At 34.1% G+C, this 17,367-nt stretch overlaps 1 protein-coding gene across 3 annotated transcripts in view; it reads left to right on the forward strand.

Annotated features, from left to right (window-relative positions):
• Positions 1-10,408, forward strand: part of LOC136034742 (glutamyl-tRNA(Gln) amidotransferase subunit A, mitochondrial-like) — a 48,909-nt gene extending 38,501 nt beyond the window's left edge. For all 3 annotated transcript variants that reach the window (XM_065716116.1, XM_065716115.1, XM_065716117.1), the window contains exons 8-10: positions 1,913-2,130; positions 4,383-4,585; positions 10,080-10,408. In XM_065716116.1, the coding sequence (XP_065572188.1) occupies positions 1,913-2,130; positions 4,383-4,585; positions 10,080-10,237 (579 nt within the window). In that variant the 3' untranslated portion in view covers positions 10,238-10,408. The remainder of the gene's footprint in view (positions 1-1,912; positions 2,131-4,382; positions 4,586-10,079) is intronic.
• Positions 10,409-17,367: the final 6,959 nt, after the last annotated feature.

A 17,367-nucleotide genomic window follows, 5' to 3' on the forward strand; every position in this document is an offset into this window, starting at 1 on the left:
CATCGAAATTTCGGATGATACTTGAATTGAGTCGAGTGAAATGTTATAAAAAGAAACTGATTGGTAGCCTAGTATTATTTTAACATTTTAGAGGCCATCGAATAATGATGTTTCTTAAAGATTAACGAAATGATTCTTAAAGATTAACAAAATGATTTATATCTTAAAGATTCGAAAGGCATTTGAGAATTTATGCAAAGTACTATTGAGAAAGGTCAAGTATTTGTATTCAATCATGTCAAAATGGTTATATATTGGTGTTTGCGCGAAAAAATCAGTACGCCTGCAAGACAACAAAATATGAACAATATATTCATACAAAAGTTATATGTGCAAAAAAAAATACCCCTGCCTCCCTACTGAAAAGATCGGGTTGGGTTCAATGTTAAATGAAAAAAATATATAATAATAATTTTTTCCCTTTATCCCAATGCAATAACATTGGTATCGTCAAACAAAAAAAAAACAAACAGAAAAACGCAAAAATATAATTATTTATATTGTCTCATTTAAAATGTACACGGAAATGCCTCTTGTTCCCTTTTGGTGACAGTTCGCGCTGTCCTTCTTACCCGTTGTAAAGTAAGAGAAATCAGTTAATTTACAAATGGCTGCTATTATGCTAAAAATATCTACTTTTGCCAAAGTTAATCTAATGTATTTGGTCGTCTATAAAGTAAAATCAAATTAATTTAATAGGTTCAACAAACTTTCAAAATATAAACAGGAATCTTCGGTCCAGTATATGGCAAAAGTAAGAATATTAATAAACCTTCAGTCACTTTTTTATAAGAATCGGCCTCGGCTTTTCGTAGCAGAATAGAACAAAAGTGAATATAAGACATAACAAAAATATATTTTTTTCTATTTTGGCTCTGCTTGGCTCAATGTGTAGTAAAAACACTGAAATACCTATTATTCTAGTGTGGCTAAAGTGAGTGTTATACAACTGTCCCAACACGAAGTAAAATTAAGAAGCAAAATTGGCTAGTGACAAAGAGTTAAAGACCTGCGCAGAGTGGCTTTGACACTTTATGGAAAATGTAGTTTTATATTTCAGCCCCACATAAAGTAAAAGTGAAAAATGAATATATGATAATAAAAGTCCCATTTTCAAGTCCGAATCAACTAAGGAAAAAACGTTAAATTAATAGCATTTATTGAATATGTGAAAAATGCATACAGTGGTCTTTTGGTACAAAAAAGTATTCATATATTTTGTAAGTATGTATAGAAAGTCGAAAAAAATTTAAAAAAGTAAAAATAAAATATTGTTCTTCCTATTTTTGGTGATACTGAGTCTAATATCTTTAGTTACTTGCAAAGCAAAAAAAAAAAAGTAAGTAAAAAGAAAAAATGTATTATTAGCCGCATTTGAAATGTACTCACATGCATCTTGTTTCACTCTGACAAACGCTGGTCTTATATTACACTTAAATATAAAGTCAGATCAAGAAAATAATAAATACACAAACAGTTACAAGTTGGCATAAAAATTCCTACTTTTGCCCTTTTGGAAAAATTATTGGTCAAAAATCTCTTTGACCAAATGAGAAGAAAAGAAATAACTAAAAAAAGTCTCTTTCTTAGTTTGGCTCTGTTTTAGAGAAGGGATCAGTAGAGAAACATCAAAATGTATCCTTCAACATGCCGTTGACATCCCTGGTCCATGTTTGAGTGATAATTTGTGTCATCTTGTAAAATATGTTATTTTTCTTCATGTTCTTCTTAAGTCGGTTTCCAATAGTTTAACTAATTATCAACTTCTGAGTTTAAAAAACGGCTCCTGTTACTTATTTGAAATAATTGGATTTTCATCTCCAGCCCAGTGTAGAGTAAAGACTAGAATGTTAGTAAATATATAGAAATAAAACATGAACATAATGACATTTTTAAGCCATGTTTTTTTAAGATTTCTTTGCCTCATACCCAATATTCAATCGCATGCTATTCTATTCTTAATCCTTGTGAAGTTGCAAGCAATTTTGCCCGATATGATGGGATTGAGTACGGACTAAGAACGGACGAGAATATCTCAACTGAAGCTTTGTACGCCAGCAACAGAAGTCAGGGTTTCAACGAGGTAGTTCGGGGAAGGATCTTAGCTGGAAACTACTTTCTATTAAAAAGGTTAGTGTCTCAGATGAAGTTCATTGTTTCTATTTATCATACATGTGGAATGTTTTATCTAGATAATATGATATTTTTTTCATTGCTGTTGTTATGTTAGCATACAACTGTAAGCTGTTTGAAAAAAAACTGCCATTCAATTTAGTAGAGTTCATTGGACAAAATAGTAATCTAATTGAATTGTAAATAGTACATTTTCTTAGACAAAATTAATTGCAATAGAGTTTTAATTATCTCTTTGTCTCCTCGCAATTTGCAATCTGCAAATAGAAGAAATTTTTTAAAGATCTAATTTATCATTCATTAAATAGGTATCTGTGATTTGTTGGTTTTTAACAAAATTAAAATTCATATTTCAAAATACATATTTTTCAAATAAAGGTTAAAGTTCCTATGGTATCCATTGGAAAACTTGAGCTTATTTCTCATTATAAATTTTAATGTTCTTCGCCTTTCGCTTATTTATTCATCATTTGTTTCTTGTATTGTGCTGAGATACGAATGTTAACTTTTTTTCGTTTTATCTACGTTTAAACTGTAACCAGACAAAAGTCATTTATGGCTAAGCCTTCTCGTAGTTATAAACTATCAAAACTTTTCATTTAAAATCCCTTTCTTATTCTACATATGCCTTTTGTTATGATAGGGCACTCGTCCTTCCTACTTTGCGCTGTCTTGAAGTCCAAAGATTGTTGTGAATTTCGTATTTTCGTATAGTTCATTTAAAATTAGTCTCTTTTCTTTGTTTTCCTAAATTTCACCTTCCCCGCCCATCTTCCTTGCAAATGTTGACCACTTTGAAATAAATTGCTACTGACGTTTCTGATTTGCATTTTTCATACAAGAAGACTATAGTATTATTAAATACTATTAAAAGATTCACATAAAATAAAAAAAAATAATTGAAACGAATAGAAATTATTCTATATTTGAATTGGGATGCTGTACCCTTAGCCCCCCCCCCCGCCACTATTTTGACTGAAGCGCGACTTGAGCTTTAGTGAAAGCAGTCAAAATCTCCAAACGTTTACTTTCTGTAGTTTCAATGTTTTAGGAATTAATGTTCTAATGCAGGTGTATTTGCTTTAAGTGACAACAAGAGCGATAAACAAAATCTATTTGGTGTGTGTGAAAGGTAATAAGGCAGGTAAATAAAACGCTTGCATTTACCAACCAGCTAAATATTTTTTCTATCTGATTAGTTTAGTCAAGCACCAGTTAAACTTTACCCTAAAAAGCGTGTGGTTGAAGGGTGGTAGCCTCCTCATATTTAGATTAAAAGGTATTTTATTTTTATGTAAAATGACTTATTAGATTTTTTTCACCTCTAATTTGTTAATAACTATTAGATTATAGACGAAACCCAGAACGCTTGGGAGTCTGCCCTTGGAAATGGGCTTATTTTTAGAAGGTTTTTGATGCCTTTAACAAAATTGCCATTTCATACTTTGGACTTGTGACATTTCGGTCTAATTTCTGCCAAAATTATAACTCCATGGCTTAAGATGATGGAAGTGGCAATGTACTGTGCTGGGAGCCTTTTTCCTTTTTTTTTTAAATAATAGGATGAAAAACATCAGTTTGGATGAGCCGTTTCTTTATTTATTATGACTACTGATTTGATAAGCTCATCCTCTAAGCTTAACTATTAAAAATTTTATCAAATTTTATTACATTAAATTTTATTAATATAATTTTATTATATTAAAATTTATCAATTTTATTTTATTAAATTGGTAGGGATTCTTGAAACGCCAAAAAAAGAAACCTTTTGATTCATATGATCCTGCAAGTTATGGTTATAACAGCCGTTCACTTTATGCAGACTGTGTATATCTTTGGGGAAGAAATTCGGTTAAATGTCCACCCAAATCGGTAAATTATATGCACAGCTTCTAAATATTCTCAAATTAGTTGTCTCTTATAATCCTCTTTTAGTTTTGATTTGGCCCTTTTGGACTCAAACTGTAATTTTTGGCTACAAATAGCCCGAAACTACCAACTGTTGAACTATAGCCAACTACAACCTGATAGTCAATTGTGGTGAAAACATTGTGGGCCCATACAAATCATTGAGCGAAAATTCATTTATTAAGTGCGTAATTTTTTTCATTAAAGTTTTAAAAATGGCAGAATATTGTTAAATGTAACAGTATTGATGAACGTAGTAATTATTTTGCATGCATTAAACTTGCACATGAAATGTGATTGATCCCTTTTTTGATATTTTTAACCCTTTTTTACTTATTTAGCAATTATTCTGAGTATTTTGAAAAAGCCATGAAGGTACGCCGACTGATAGCCAATGAGTATAGACAAGTATTCAAAAATTATGATGTCCTTTTAACGCCAGTAACATTGTCTGACGCGCCTCTAGTTTCGGAGTTCCAGAAAAGAGATCATAGAGAACAATCAGCAATACAAGATTACTGTACTCAACCAGTTAATATGGCAGGTAATATTGCCCCCTCTTCTGAAATAGTTGTAGAACTGAAAGTCTGCCTACTTTGGAGTTCTTACTTTTTAGTATAACCCTTAATAAAATACACTAGAGTAGTCAGATATGGCTTAATACAACTTTAACTTTATTCTTAACTCTATGCATAGGCTTACCTTCTAAGTTGTTCCTTTTACCTTTCTCAAATTTATTAGGGGAGGGCTTTTTCTTATCTTCTTGCAGTTTTCACTTCCTTTACCACGAATTCCTCCCCCATCCTCTCTTCCAAAAAAAGTCTTCAATCTCACAACAACTACATAAAGATAGGATAAGATTTATTAATCATGAAATACACATACAATATTACATTTACTATTCCCCCAAAGGCTCATTGGTCTGTAAAGAAGGAGGAAGACAAGCGAGTCACTTACTCAGAGAAGAAAAAAAAATCAAAGTAATCATTTACTCACAGAGAGAAGAGCAAAAAGGAGAAGAAAAGAAAATATAAGTAAAATAAAAGCTATAGAAACCAAAACTAAATAGATTGAATAGGCTAAATTAATCAAGTAGATTAAATAGACTCGAATAAAATAACAAAAAACATAAAAGAAAAATAAATGAATAAATAGATAAACTTAACTTCTAGGAGGCCAAAGAATATTTAATAATTTTTTTAAACAAATCGAATAAGTGGCACCTTCGAGCTGATTCAGTATTTCATAGAATATGACTCGCCATTAAAGGATTAAAATTTGACCTCACATTAGGCGTAAAAGGAACTTGAATATGATTTTTTGTATTGTAATTATACGGATTAGAGGTTAAAGATAGCGGAACTCTTAGGGGCCGGGGGAGGTCACTATGAAGCTGAGAGAAAGTGAAACATGCATACGAAAGAATATACAGTGACTCGAGATTAAGTATTGGTCTAACTCCTGAACGACTAGTTTCCTAAATGAGGTTTCTATCTTTATTGTAAACCTTAGAAAGTGGTTTTAACAGTGAAGGAAAGGAAGACATTCATACTAATGGACAGTAAGTAACGTAAGATTGGCTCAACTAGTTAAATAGGATTTTCAGAATTGATCCAGGAAAAATATGTTTAAGTTTCCTTAAAATACCGAGACTCCTGCACATCTTCATTTTAATCAAATCAATTTGACGCTTGAAAGACAGGGTTTCATCCACAAGAATGCCCAAAAAACGAATATGTCCATCTTTAGATTTTATGAATTATCCCATTTGGCTGGTGAATCTCAAATAATTGTGGATAAATCTGAGAAACATGGGAAAAAATATAGAAAACTCGTAAAATTTAAGGTAAGATAATTGGCATCTAGTCACATACTGCCCTAGGAATGACGCATGGGTGGATAATAGATAGACATATCTATTAACAAATGAACTAACATCATTTTCATTCGATCCTAATAAGGGAGATTAAAGCTAGAATTGCCTCTCCCTCAATAGGACTATCTGTCTTTGCTTTTTCTGCAATTAACCATGACTTGATGCCCACAACTGTTTGATTTTAATTCAAAAATCAACCGACTCGGATTCAAATTTTCCAAATTCGAACGAAGCTTTGATTCGTAATTTCCTGCTGTCATCAGCAAAACAAACAAGGACATCAGAAGAAGGCGAACTATAGTTGCCACTATGGGCAAGGGAAGGCTTTAGATTGCAAAGTCTACAGCAATTAATAAGTTTCTGCATTCTTACTACATAAAAAGATCAATTACATAAATTAAAAATAGCACAGGTCCTAGAACATTCCTGGGGGACGCCAAAATTCACTTGTGAGGGTGAATGGAAAAGTTGGTCGACAGAAATTAACCTATAATTCAAATAAGCCTGGAACCAAGAAAACACATTTCCCCTTATGCAAAATGAGACATCTTCAATAGAAGAATTTCATGGGTTAAGGAATCGAATGCCTTACAAATTTCCAGGAATATAGCAGCCGGAATTATTCCCGAATCTAACGCAGAATCTGTAAAATTCAAAAGGGTCATACAGGCATATTCAATGGAGTGCTTCATTCGGAAACCAAATTGAAAATCATCGAAAAAAATTTTGGATTGTAGAAAAGTAAGGAGACGAGGAAGCTTAGTCTTTTCAAATATTTGACTAAATACTGATAAAATTGAAATCGGCCGATAATTTGCTGGATCGTTATACGAAACACCTTTATACAAAACAATAATCCGACCACGCTTGAGAGCATCCGGAAAAACTCCACATTCAAATGAAAGAGTAACAAATTTTGTTAGGGCAAAACTATTGAAGGAACAATAGATTTAACTATCTTAGTATGAATAGAATCTGGCCCAGATGAAGGGGAGTTTTTCAAGCCATTAAAAATTTTATTAATTTCACTTAGTCAACTGTTACAGGCTTTAGAAACATCGACTTGAGACAAGACAGTTCAAAGTAAGATCTAAAGTCCGGCTTAGGCTGAGATAAAGTAACTGTAGAAGCAATATTCTTACCAATACTAGAGACGAATGAAGTGAAAACCTCTTGGATATTAAGCTTGCCCTCTACATCTTCATCACCTATGACTAGACTCTAGGGACAGAGCTAGATTGAGAACCGAGTTTAAGTACAGAATTTACTACCTCCCATGTTTTACGAATATCATTGCCACATGCAGCACAATTATTTAGATAACAAAGAGATTCGGCTTTCCTACAAAAAGAATTATCTATATATTCTGATAGATCTTGAATTGGCAAAGACGAATAGCACTCGCTGAAAGCGGTAGTGCAAAAAGTGGGTAGCAATGCTAATTGGTAGTTTTCAAATTTGTTGGCGGATTTTGTCTGAAAATACCATTTTTATATATAAAAATAGGTTTTTCTCAAAGAAAAGCTGTCAAAACACAAGCTGTGCTCCTGAAAGTGTAGCGGACATATAAAGCCCACCAGATAATATTTTTCCTTCTCCAGCTTTTGAGGTTTCCGGATGCCATCCATGGGTTTAGAGGAACAATGTTTTTAGACCTATGATTAGAAGGTGGTACTTTACAAATATTAAAAATAACCTCTTTTACGGTTTCATAAAAGGGAATAAAGAAGAAAATCCTTATCATTGCCAAACAAGCTCCGCAGATTTCCCGCCAATTTAAACCCAAGAAGAGACAACTTTTTCTCACCAAACTTAATAGAATAAGAATCAAATACTTCAGCCGGGTTACTCTGAATCAACTCGGTGAACTCTGAACCGCCGGGTTTAAAGCTGAACCAAAAATATATTAGAAAATGATCGTAGACATCGCTAAGTAAAATTGAGTTCACCTTCAAGCTAATAGCAAAGATGTTATCAATCAAAGAAGCTGTAACATTAGTTACTCCTATGGGGATGGATGTAGTTGGTAGAGTTCCTGCGGGAAGCATGGTTGAAAGAAAATTAACTGAAGCCGAAGAGCTTGAATACATCAAATTTATCAGCATATTTGCCCAAAGATAAGCCTGATTTGCATGGCAGAATATACAATAGAAGGAACAAGTATTATCTTCTTAACAGAACTTAAAATTGCATTGGACGCATAGAAATCTAATACTGAAGTTAAGGAAAGGTTTAATAAAAACGTTTTCAGTCACTACAGAATTTTGCTGAATGTCCATAAAATAGTAATTCTTTTCCTGCATAATTTGTTCATTCATAAGATGAGCCTGAAATGAACGATTCAAAAACACAAATATTTAAATATGCAATAATAAACTATGTCCTTATAATTATGAAAAATGGATTAGTAAATATCGATGTTAAAACCTAAAAGGAGCTGAAATAGAGTCATGTGAGGAGTCGAAGGACCATAGAGTCAAATGGATAGTCAGGTTGAACCTAGAATGAAAAGAAATTACAACAAATAAGAGTGCGGCTGCATCTTCTCAAGTCTCCTATAGGCTAGATTGTCAATGTGATTCACTATACGAATAGTTATTATTTCACGTAATGCCAACAACAACAAAACTAATCATGTTAGAAGGATTTCTTAAAATTAATATAGTTTTGATTTCAACCAGTTGCTGCTATTTTAAAATGAAATTTTTGTATTACTTTTTATCCCTTTGAATCGATTTTACTGAAAAGTTAAGAAGATTTATTCCTACTGGTTATTTTAAAGTGCAGGTTGGTTTGCTTTCTAGCCATAATTATTGACGTATCCAGAATTCTTTTTTTTTTTGGGGGGGGGGGGGGTACAAAAAGATTTTTCCCGGGGGACTGCTAATTTTTTTAAATCACATCAGAAATCGGTCCACATTCACTTAGTGAAGTTTTTACGAGTCAGACAAACATTTCGAGGGGGGGGGTCTCAAACCCCTAACTCCCCCCTCCTGGATACAGCCTTGGCCATAAGCAGTGTTTTAAACTGGCTAACCAATAAATGATTCGCCTGTTGGTTTTTCATGCATTTATAATGAATGTATTTAAAATAAATAAATATTGGCTTAAATTTATTGTTTATTAACTAGTGAAACTAAATTGATGTCTAAGATATATTAGTATTAAAAAAGAATTCATTCCTGGAGATTATTTTTGGTAGTAATTTTCGAATGTTATAATGATATGAGAAAATTTGAATAAACCATATCTTATTTTTAGCAAAGGGCAAGTGGTACTCTAGCTTACTAGGCGTTTGAGGGGTCCTAGCCCCCCACCCCTTGATAGAAGTTTTAGGTGAACTTAGGTAATGGACTAGGCTACTAAATAACTATTTTTAAAAAACATTACATTTAAAGCTTGATTTTTTTTGTAATAAAGCAGATTCTATTGTGCTAAAGTAATTGCTTAACTGTCTTCTTGTTTTTATAAGCACTATTCTGAGGTTTCATCGCTACTTCTATATAATTTTTGGCGTTATAGCTGTCAAAGAAATATTGTTTTAAAAATAATTGCATACAATTAGATGTAATAATATCTGTGACTGTAAGTATTGTTATAAGTACAGTAACTTATAAACTACATGTAGTTTGTTATAAGATAATTTGGTATTTTAACATATGAAGCCCGTCTATGTTGACTATATCTTTAGTATACTTTTTTTGCTTCCCTCAACTTGTCACTACATCCAATTTAAATGTCCCAATTAGCATTTAATCTCAAAACCTGAAACATTGAGGACTGATTTTTGTCGTGCTAAATACTTGTTTTCTCATTTCGATAAAAAATAAAACAATTAAAATAGTCAAGGGAAAGGCGGGTTAAAGGGAATGAGAGGCTTTTACATTCTGAGTTGGCTGCGGGAGTTGTTTCGTAGCTTCAAAATTTTTCGTCGAACCTTTTTAAAATTTCTGTCACTTGTTAAGTTGTTCATCTAAATCTCGTTGTTTTCTCTTCATTTTACAATAGACAAAATGTACATTATCGTAGGTAGTTATGCAAGTACACCATATAAATTAATTTCACATAACAAGAAACATCCCTTCTGGGTATTATGGCCCTCAGTCATAGTGCCGTTGACAACTTTATTGGCTATGGACTATTTTCCATGTTTTAATTACAGGCGTTCCAGCTGTTAGTGTACCAGTTCAGTTGTCTTCTCGGAGTTTGCCGTTAAGTATTCAATTAATAGCCAACCACTTTGAAGAAGAAAAAATGCTATCAGTTGCAAAATGGATTGAGCAGCAAGTTGATTTTCCGTTGTTAGAGCTTGAATTATAATGGACTTAGAACAAATTATTCACTGATCTACGACCTTGATCGAAAAGGAGGAGCGATAAATGCAGCGGTTTAGTTTCTCTGCGACGTCTTTTTCTTTCCTTCATTTTTTTTTCCAGACCTTCATACAGGATCTGAGTATTCTTGTAAGCAAGAATAAAATGAATACATAGACACGGCAATTCTTTTATTTTTTTAGTAACCAGAGACCTAATATACCCAGGCTGGAAGTCCTGGTAAAAATCTTATCAGTTTAACTAAAACAACATAAAATTCTTCTGGACTGAGTCCTAATTTTTGAAATAGGTACACCATGAAGCACGAGCCAGAGAATGATCTGAGTATTCTTGTAAGGAAGAATAAAATAAATACATAGACACGACAATCCTATTATTTTTTTTAGTAGCCAGAGACTTAATATTACCCAGGCTCTAAATGCTGTTAAAAATCGTATCAGATTACCTGAAACAAGATAGATTCCTTCTGGACCCTGAGTCATGGTTTTAGAAAATTGGAACACCATAAAGCACGGACCAGAGAACTATCTGAGTATTATTATAAGGAAGAATAAAATAAATACAGAGACGCGACAATCCTACTATTTTATTAGTAACCAGATCCAAGGAGGTTGTCAGAGTAAAGGAGGAAGTTACAACCAGAAGTAAAGGAGGTTTTTTTGTCGTCAGAGGACTTATAAAAGGTCAAAAGGATGTCAACATTTCACTTCGTCTTGATTGAGATCATTCAACCTGTCAGCTGCATTTTTTGAAGGCATTTTACTTTGTACAGCCAGTTACAATTGGACAGCTAATATGATTGAACAGTCGTCGAGACCTAAGTTTTAACGATTTCCCCTCCCTCCAACCCCTCCCCTCAGATGGTCGAATCGGGTAGACGCCTGTTATCAAGTCGATTTTTGCAGGTCCCTGACACGTCCAACAATTTCCATCGTCCTATCACGTCCAGAAGCATCGAACTAGCCAAAGCACTGGAAATACCCCCCAGTTCCCTCAAAGAGAGTGGATCCGGTCTGGTTATGTCAATCACATATCTAGGACTTGTGCTTTTTCTTCTCACCAATTTTCATCCCAATCTCTCCGCTCTAAGCTTTTTCCAAGATTTCAGGTTTCTCCCTTCAACTCCCCGCAATGTCACCAGATTCGGTCGGGATTTAAAATAAAAGCTCTGAAACACGAGGTCCTTCTAAATATCAAATTTCATTAAGATCCATTCACCTGTTCGTAAGTTAAAAATACCTCATTTTTCCAATTTTATTCAATTAACCATCCCTCCACTCCCCCCCCCTCAGATGGTTGAATCGGCTAAGCGACTATTTTTAATTTAAACTGGTCCGGTCCCTGACAAGTCTGCCAGCTTTCAGCGATCACTATATCGATCAGGTATCTAGTTTTGGATATTCCTCATGTAGAAATTAGGGTCGTCCAAGATTCGAATCCAGGACCTCTCGCACCCTAAGCGAGAATCATACCCCTAGAGCAACGGTCCACATCTAAGCCAACAATAATCATTTTTCGCAAATAAAAATTCTTCTCGATTATGTCGTTCGCTCGCTCCCCCCCCCTCCCCTCAGACGGTTGAATTGGGGAAATGACTATTTCTAATTTAATCTGGTCCAGGCCCTGATACGCCTGCCAAGTTTCATCGTCCTAGCTTATCTGGAAGTACCCGAACTAGGAAAAGCGGAACCGACAAACCAACGGACACAAATTGCGATCGTTACATGGCACCTGCCCGACGGAAAAGTGCCATAAAAACAGAAAAAGTGATCCACTACAGTTCCTAATATGTCTCATATTTGCGTTTATGCAAATATAACGCCCTTGAAACTTCAAATTTCCACCATATGTCGATATCAAATATAAACCCCAGAGCGTTGTCATCTAGATAACAGGCAAAGCTATTTAATCACAAAACTGAAAAACAGTTGTATACTGCCTATTTCACAACATTTGCTCAGGCTCAATTTTTATATCCATATTTATTGCCTGTTTTTCTCTGTAATCTAGTCTCTGTTCTAAATTTCTACTCTGTAATCTAGTCTTTCTCTGTCTCAGTTCTAAATTAGACTTTCTTCTGTTAAAACCTTTGAAAGTGGATTGAATGGTGGATATGAATACAGCCTCTATATCTGCAAATAAAACTGAACTGGAGTCATTGAAAAATAAAAAGGTAGTTATACATTAAATACCGTTTCCAAATGAAAAAAGAAATTATTGAAAAAGAAAATAGGATATTGTGTTTATTATAATAGGATTTTTAATACAACTAGATAGAATAAATCAGTTGCTGTTTGATTATTGAAGTCAGTTGAAGTCCCCTTTCCACGTCTCTTTTCTTCCGAGAATAGTCCGATCAAAAGTTTGAGATTGCCATTTATCTAGCATAGTTGAAAGGTTCGAAAACTGTACCTTCAGATTTAACGTGACCCATACATCCCCCAAAGATAGGTCTCGGGATGAAACTATACTAAAAATAATAAGGATAATGTACCATCTATGAAAACTTATTTTATAGCCACAAAGACAAATATATATTTGCACATTGGGAGGGTAAGGCCAAGCTTAGGCTAAATTAAATTACCCCCACATCTCCCTAATATGCAAATATACAGCCCAAATTATGTTATTATATAAACTAAAGCAATACATTTTCATCATATTTTGGAGCCAAGAATACAAATTCAGGGAAGTAGAGGGAGAAACCAAGGATTTTGTTCTTTTTTCTGGATAAAGATGCAAAAAGGCATTTTTCAAAATTTCAAGGGTAATTTTCGCTTGAGATAAACAAGACATCAATCTAAAGGTATTTTTCCACTTCTAGAGGGGTAAGTTTGCCCCCTTCCTGTAGGTGTGCCTGTGTAGTTCATGGTAAAGAAACAAACAATTATTAAATACAATAATAAAGTTTTATAATTCTAGTGATTTATAGTCAAGAATCTAGTGATTTTTCAACAGTTGGCAACCATGGATGTATGAATAAGCAGTGATCTTCTGACGGCTAATGTTGTTGCCAGATTGGCTTGTTTCAAGCCCCGGTGGCTTATTTCTCTGGGCTGGGGTGGGCGTTTACGGGCTTGGGGCGGGAAACTGGGCTTATTGTTTTTTAATTTGGCTTGTTTTGGGCTTTTTCTATTCCAAAGAATAACATTTTTTTTTTCAAGTTCAAGTTCATTGTTTTACAAAACTTTCGAGGAAAGAAAGCAAACGGATTTAAGGAAAAGTTTAACTATACCCTACGATTCACTAAAGAAGAAATTGTGTTTGAAACAGATGAAGATGGACTTCATAACCCCCAAGCATGGACCACTCAAAATGTTACAAAAGAATACCTTACAGTTCTAATTTTGTCCTAAGTCATTTGAATCTGCTTCTTGTCATCTATGATTTAGTTTGTCACAGTTTTTCGTCAGCATTTTATGTCAACTTGCATTACAAGGTTCCGGGTTATTTTTGTAAATTGTAAATATTTCTATTATTGCGTTGTATCTTTCGCATATTTGCGAGAATATATATAAGTCTCTATTAGCGTTCTTCTGAGTTTGTACAGGCTTCATGAAATTATGTTTCAATTTCAATCCTCCTTTTTGGCGCTTTTATAGTGTATGTACAAGGAGATAGAGTGTAAGGAGGTAGATAGTTACCAGAAGGCTGAAAAGATCCACATAGCCTCAAGCTTCATTACATATCCAGGGCTTCATAACATGTAGAACTAGTAGCCTGTCTCTGTGGTTTGTCAGCTGAGACGATTGAAGTAAAAAAAAAAAAAAAAAATATCACAAACCGGATGTTACAATCTCAAAGCTCTTTATTCAAATTCGATACCTGAAAGTATGAGGCTTTCCTCAAGCTGAGTCTGTAGGGCGTCTTTACCCTTACGTCCGATGCTTATCCAAAGCTCGTGCGAAAAGTCAGTTTAGTCTTTTTCCAAATTGTTTCTCACTTTTTAAAAGTGAATAACTGTCGAAAGCGGTGCAGGATATATTTGACACTTTGCAGATTAACCTGCCAAATTAAAACCCCAATATTTTTCTAAGAATTACTCTGCTCTATGTCAAAGCACGAAAAGCGGAACTGATTTTGGCAGCACATGTCGCATGTCATTCGTCTATTATAACTATTAAACACGTATCCACCATTATCACAAGTGCTTTTCCTGAACCAGTTTCTGAGGCAACGAAATTGAAGAGAACAAAGTGTTCAGCCCTTATCAAGAATGTTCTTGGACCAGAAAGTCTCCAAGAGATTGTCGCTGAGAGATTGTGCGGGATACTATAGACCTAAGATGAAGAAAGTTCTTTGTGTTTCTTTGGGCATGGTCGAAAAACCTTCGACCACTTTTGTAATTTTACATTAAGAACTGAAAGACTTCTTAGCTTCATGTGGAATTCACCTAATAAATCTTATAGGTATCGGGACAGATGGAGCAAACTACAAGTGTGGCGGGAATCATTCGCTGTTCACATTAGTATGAGATAACGGGTTGCCTCAACTCAAACTCTTTATTGCGTATGTCACTCCGTACATTTGTGTGCTTCCGAGGCTGTTGGAGAGCTTTCAAGCAATTTGGAGTTCATGCTCTCAGAGACTTACAAGTGGTTTAACGTTATTCCGCTACGAAGAGAGGCATATCAGCAAATGTTAAAGCTCATAAGCGATGGGAATACCCTGTTAAAATATATTGCTCCTCCCAATGCCCGTTGGATGTCTCGATATAGAGCAGTTGTTCGCACACTCGAGCAGTGTCCTGAGCTGTCAGCACACTTTCGATTAGCGATGGAAAAGCAACGTTCCTACACTGCCCGAATGCCTCATGATATGTACCTCGGTGAACGGAATAAGGCATATATTGTTTTCTTGAAGCCATTATTGGCCGAATTCCAGAGAGTTAACCTCCTTTTCCAACACACTAGCGCAGATCACTTTCGTTTATTTGAAGAGCTAAAAGAGTTTGTATTAGGTCTTCTACGGAGAATATTGCATACGTCTGCAGTGTCATTAAGAGTGAATTTGGACTTCAAAATTTATTACCTCCCTACAGCCGAGGTTGACTACGGATACGAGTTCCTTTTGGAGCTTGAAAGATCTAACCTGACCAGTCATCAAAAGGAAGAAGTAAAGTTGCATTGCCTCAAATTTCTCAAGGAAGCTGCTAGAGCAGTTTTAAAGCGCTTGCCTCCAGCTCTTGATTCTCTGCTGAAACTGAAAGTGCTTTAACCCACCATTTGTTTGTTGCAGTTGCGTCTTCGATTTAGTGATTTGTCCTTGGATGTTATTCCAGTGCTGAATATTAGCAAGTTTGAGAGTCAGTGGAGAACTCTCTTGGCAGTCGACTGGGCATAAGCTTATGGCGGAGAAATTTCGAGTGACTCTTGTGAATCCTGCACCATCTTGATCCAGTTGGTGTCCTTCCATTTCGTGACTTAACGGGATGGGCGTTGACCCTCCTCAGCCTGTCAATAAGCAATTCTGTAGTTGAGAGGTCATTTTTTGTTATGGATATTGTGAAGGACAAATTTTGGAATTGAATGTTGTTGCCTATGCTGAACTCAATAGTAGTCTTTTGGTATTTGCTGTTCGCAGTTTGAGCCTACTAAAAATATTTTGCAGTTCAACAGTGAAATCTATAGGCTTGGGGGTTGCGTTGCAACCACAGATTTCAATTTTGACAATGATCTTGATGACATGCTGGTATTAGTATAGAATTACAGAACTGGCTCTTTATTCGTTTTCTTTTCTTCTGATGCTGTTTTTATCCTCTCGTTCTTTTCTAACTTCTTGAGGTGTAGATATATACTTTTAAAAAAATTGGATTTCCAACAAGAAAATGCGTTGAAATTTCAACTGCTTAAAAAAGATAAAGTTTATTGTTGAATTTTCGAACAAAGGTTTAAAATCGAACAAATAAGTGTGATCTTCAACGATTTGTTAACTTTCCAACAACAAAAGTTTAAAGTCCAGCCAAAGAATTTATTATTCCATGTTCTGTTGACTTTCCAATACCCAATTTTTAAAAATCAACCAATTAGTTTTGAAATTCCAGTGAAAGAATTTTATATTTTACACTTTGCTGACTTTCCAAAAAAATGTTGAAAATCCAACGAAAAAGCTTAATATTCTACGTTTTCCTGATTATTCTTGCAAATAATGTTGAAAATAAGATACGAAATTATTTTTTTAACAGGAGTTTTTTCAATTTGCACCTCAAGGTACAAATAGGAATTGTATAAGAAATCGTCGGTTTCTTTAAAAAACGAAAAAACAAATGTTGGAATTCTTCGGATTCTGTGAAATTTATATAAAAATGAACTCCTTCAGTGGAGCCAAAACTTGGAATGTTCAGGCTGGAGCCTGATTGGTAAAAAAAATCGACTGATAAGCTGCATCTAAAAACCAAAATGCTTTAGTACAAAATAATCAGCTTTTGATATGCATATTTTTCCTAAGGTGATGAAGCTGAAGTTTTAGCTTGCAGTTAGCTATTTCAAATCAAAATTTCCTCGTGTTCGTTCAATATATTGGTATTTCAGTTGTTGTAGCACTTTTTTGTGTCAAAAACTGTACAATATATCTCATTTCCCAGAAATTATTTTTAATTTTTCTTGCTTGAGGTATAAAGAAAATGTACCAAAAGCAATGAGAGCTTTTCAATCATTACGTTGATTCTCTTGAAGTTTTTTTTTTCCTTTGTGTTGCAGAATTTTAAGCTTCAATTATTTTCTTTTTTGCGTTTTACCACTCTATCCAAAGAAGTGATTAAGCCTGTGTATTTCTAGTTGTAATATTTTGGTCATAATTCTGTTTTGCTCGCTAAAACTATTTTGCTTATTGAAAAGGTTTCATTGCGTTTTCTGTTACTCGTGATTTTTTTTTGTTGTATTACGATGTCAATGCACTAAAAATTGGCTGAGAATCTCGTCCATTAAAACTAGGTAACAAGAAAAAAAAGAAGGTTTTCAGTTAAAAGTCTTAACGTCTTAAATAACCATAAAAAATCAAAATATTTAGCTGCCATGTAGCTTAAGATAGTTTTTAGATTATAATCTTGCTTCAAAATAGGTTTCTAAAGAGATAAAAATAAAGAAAATATAATATTTAGTGACAAATAAAAAAAAT

Source organism: Artemia franciscana, chromosome 13 (genome assembly GCF_032884065.1).
Source record: "Artemia franciscana chromosome 13, ASM3288406v1, whole genome shotgun sequence".
In the NCBI taxonomy this organism is placed as follows: Eukaryota; Metazoa; Arthropoda; class Branchiopoda; order Anostraca; family Artemiidae; genus Artemia; species Artemia franciscana.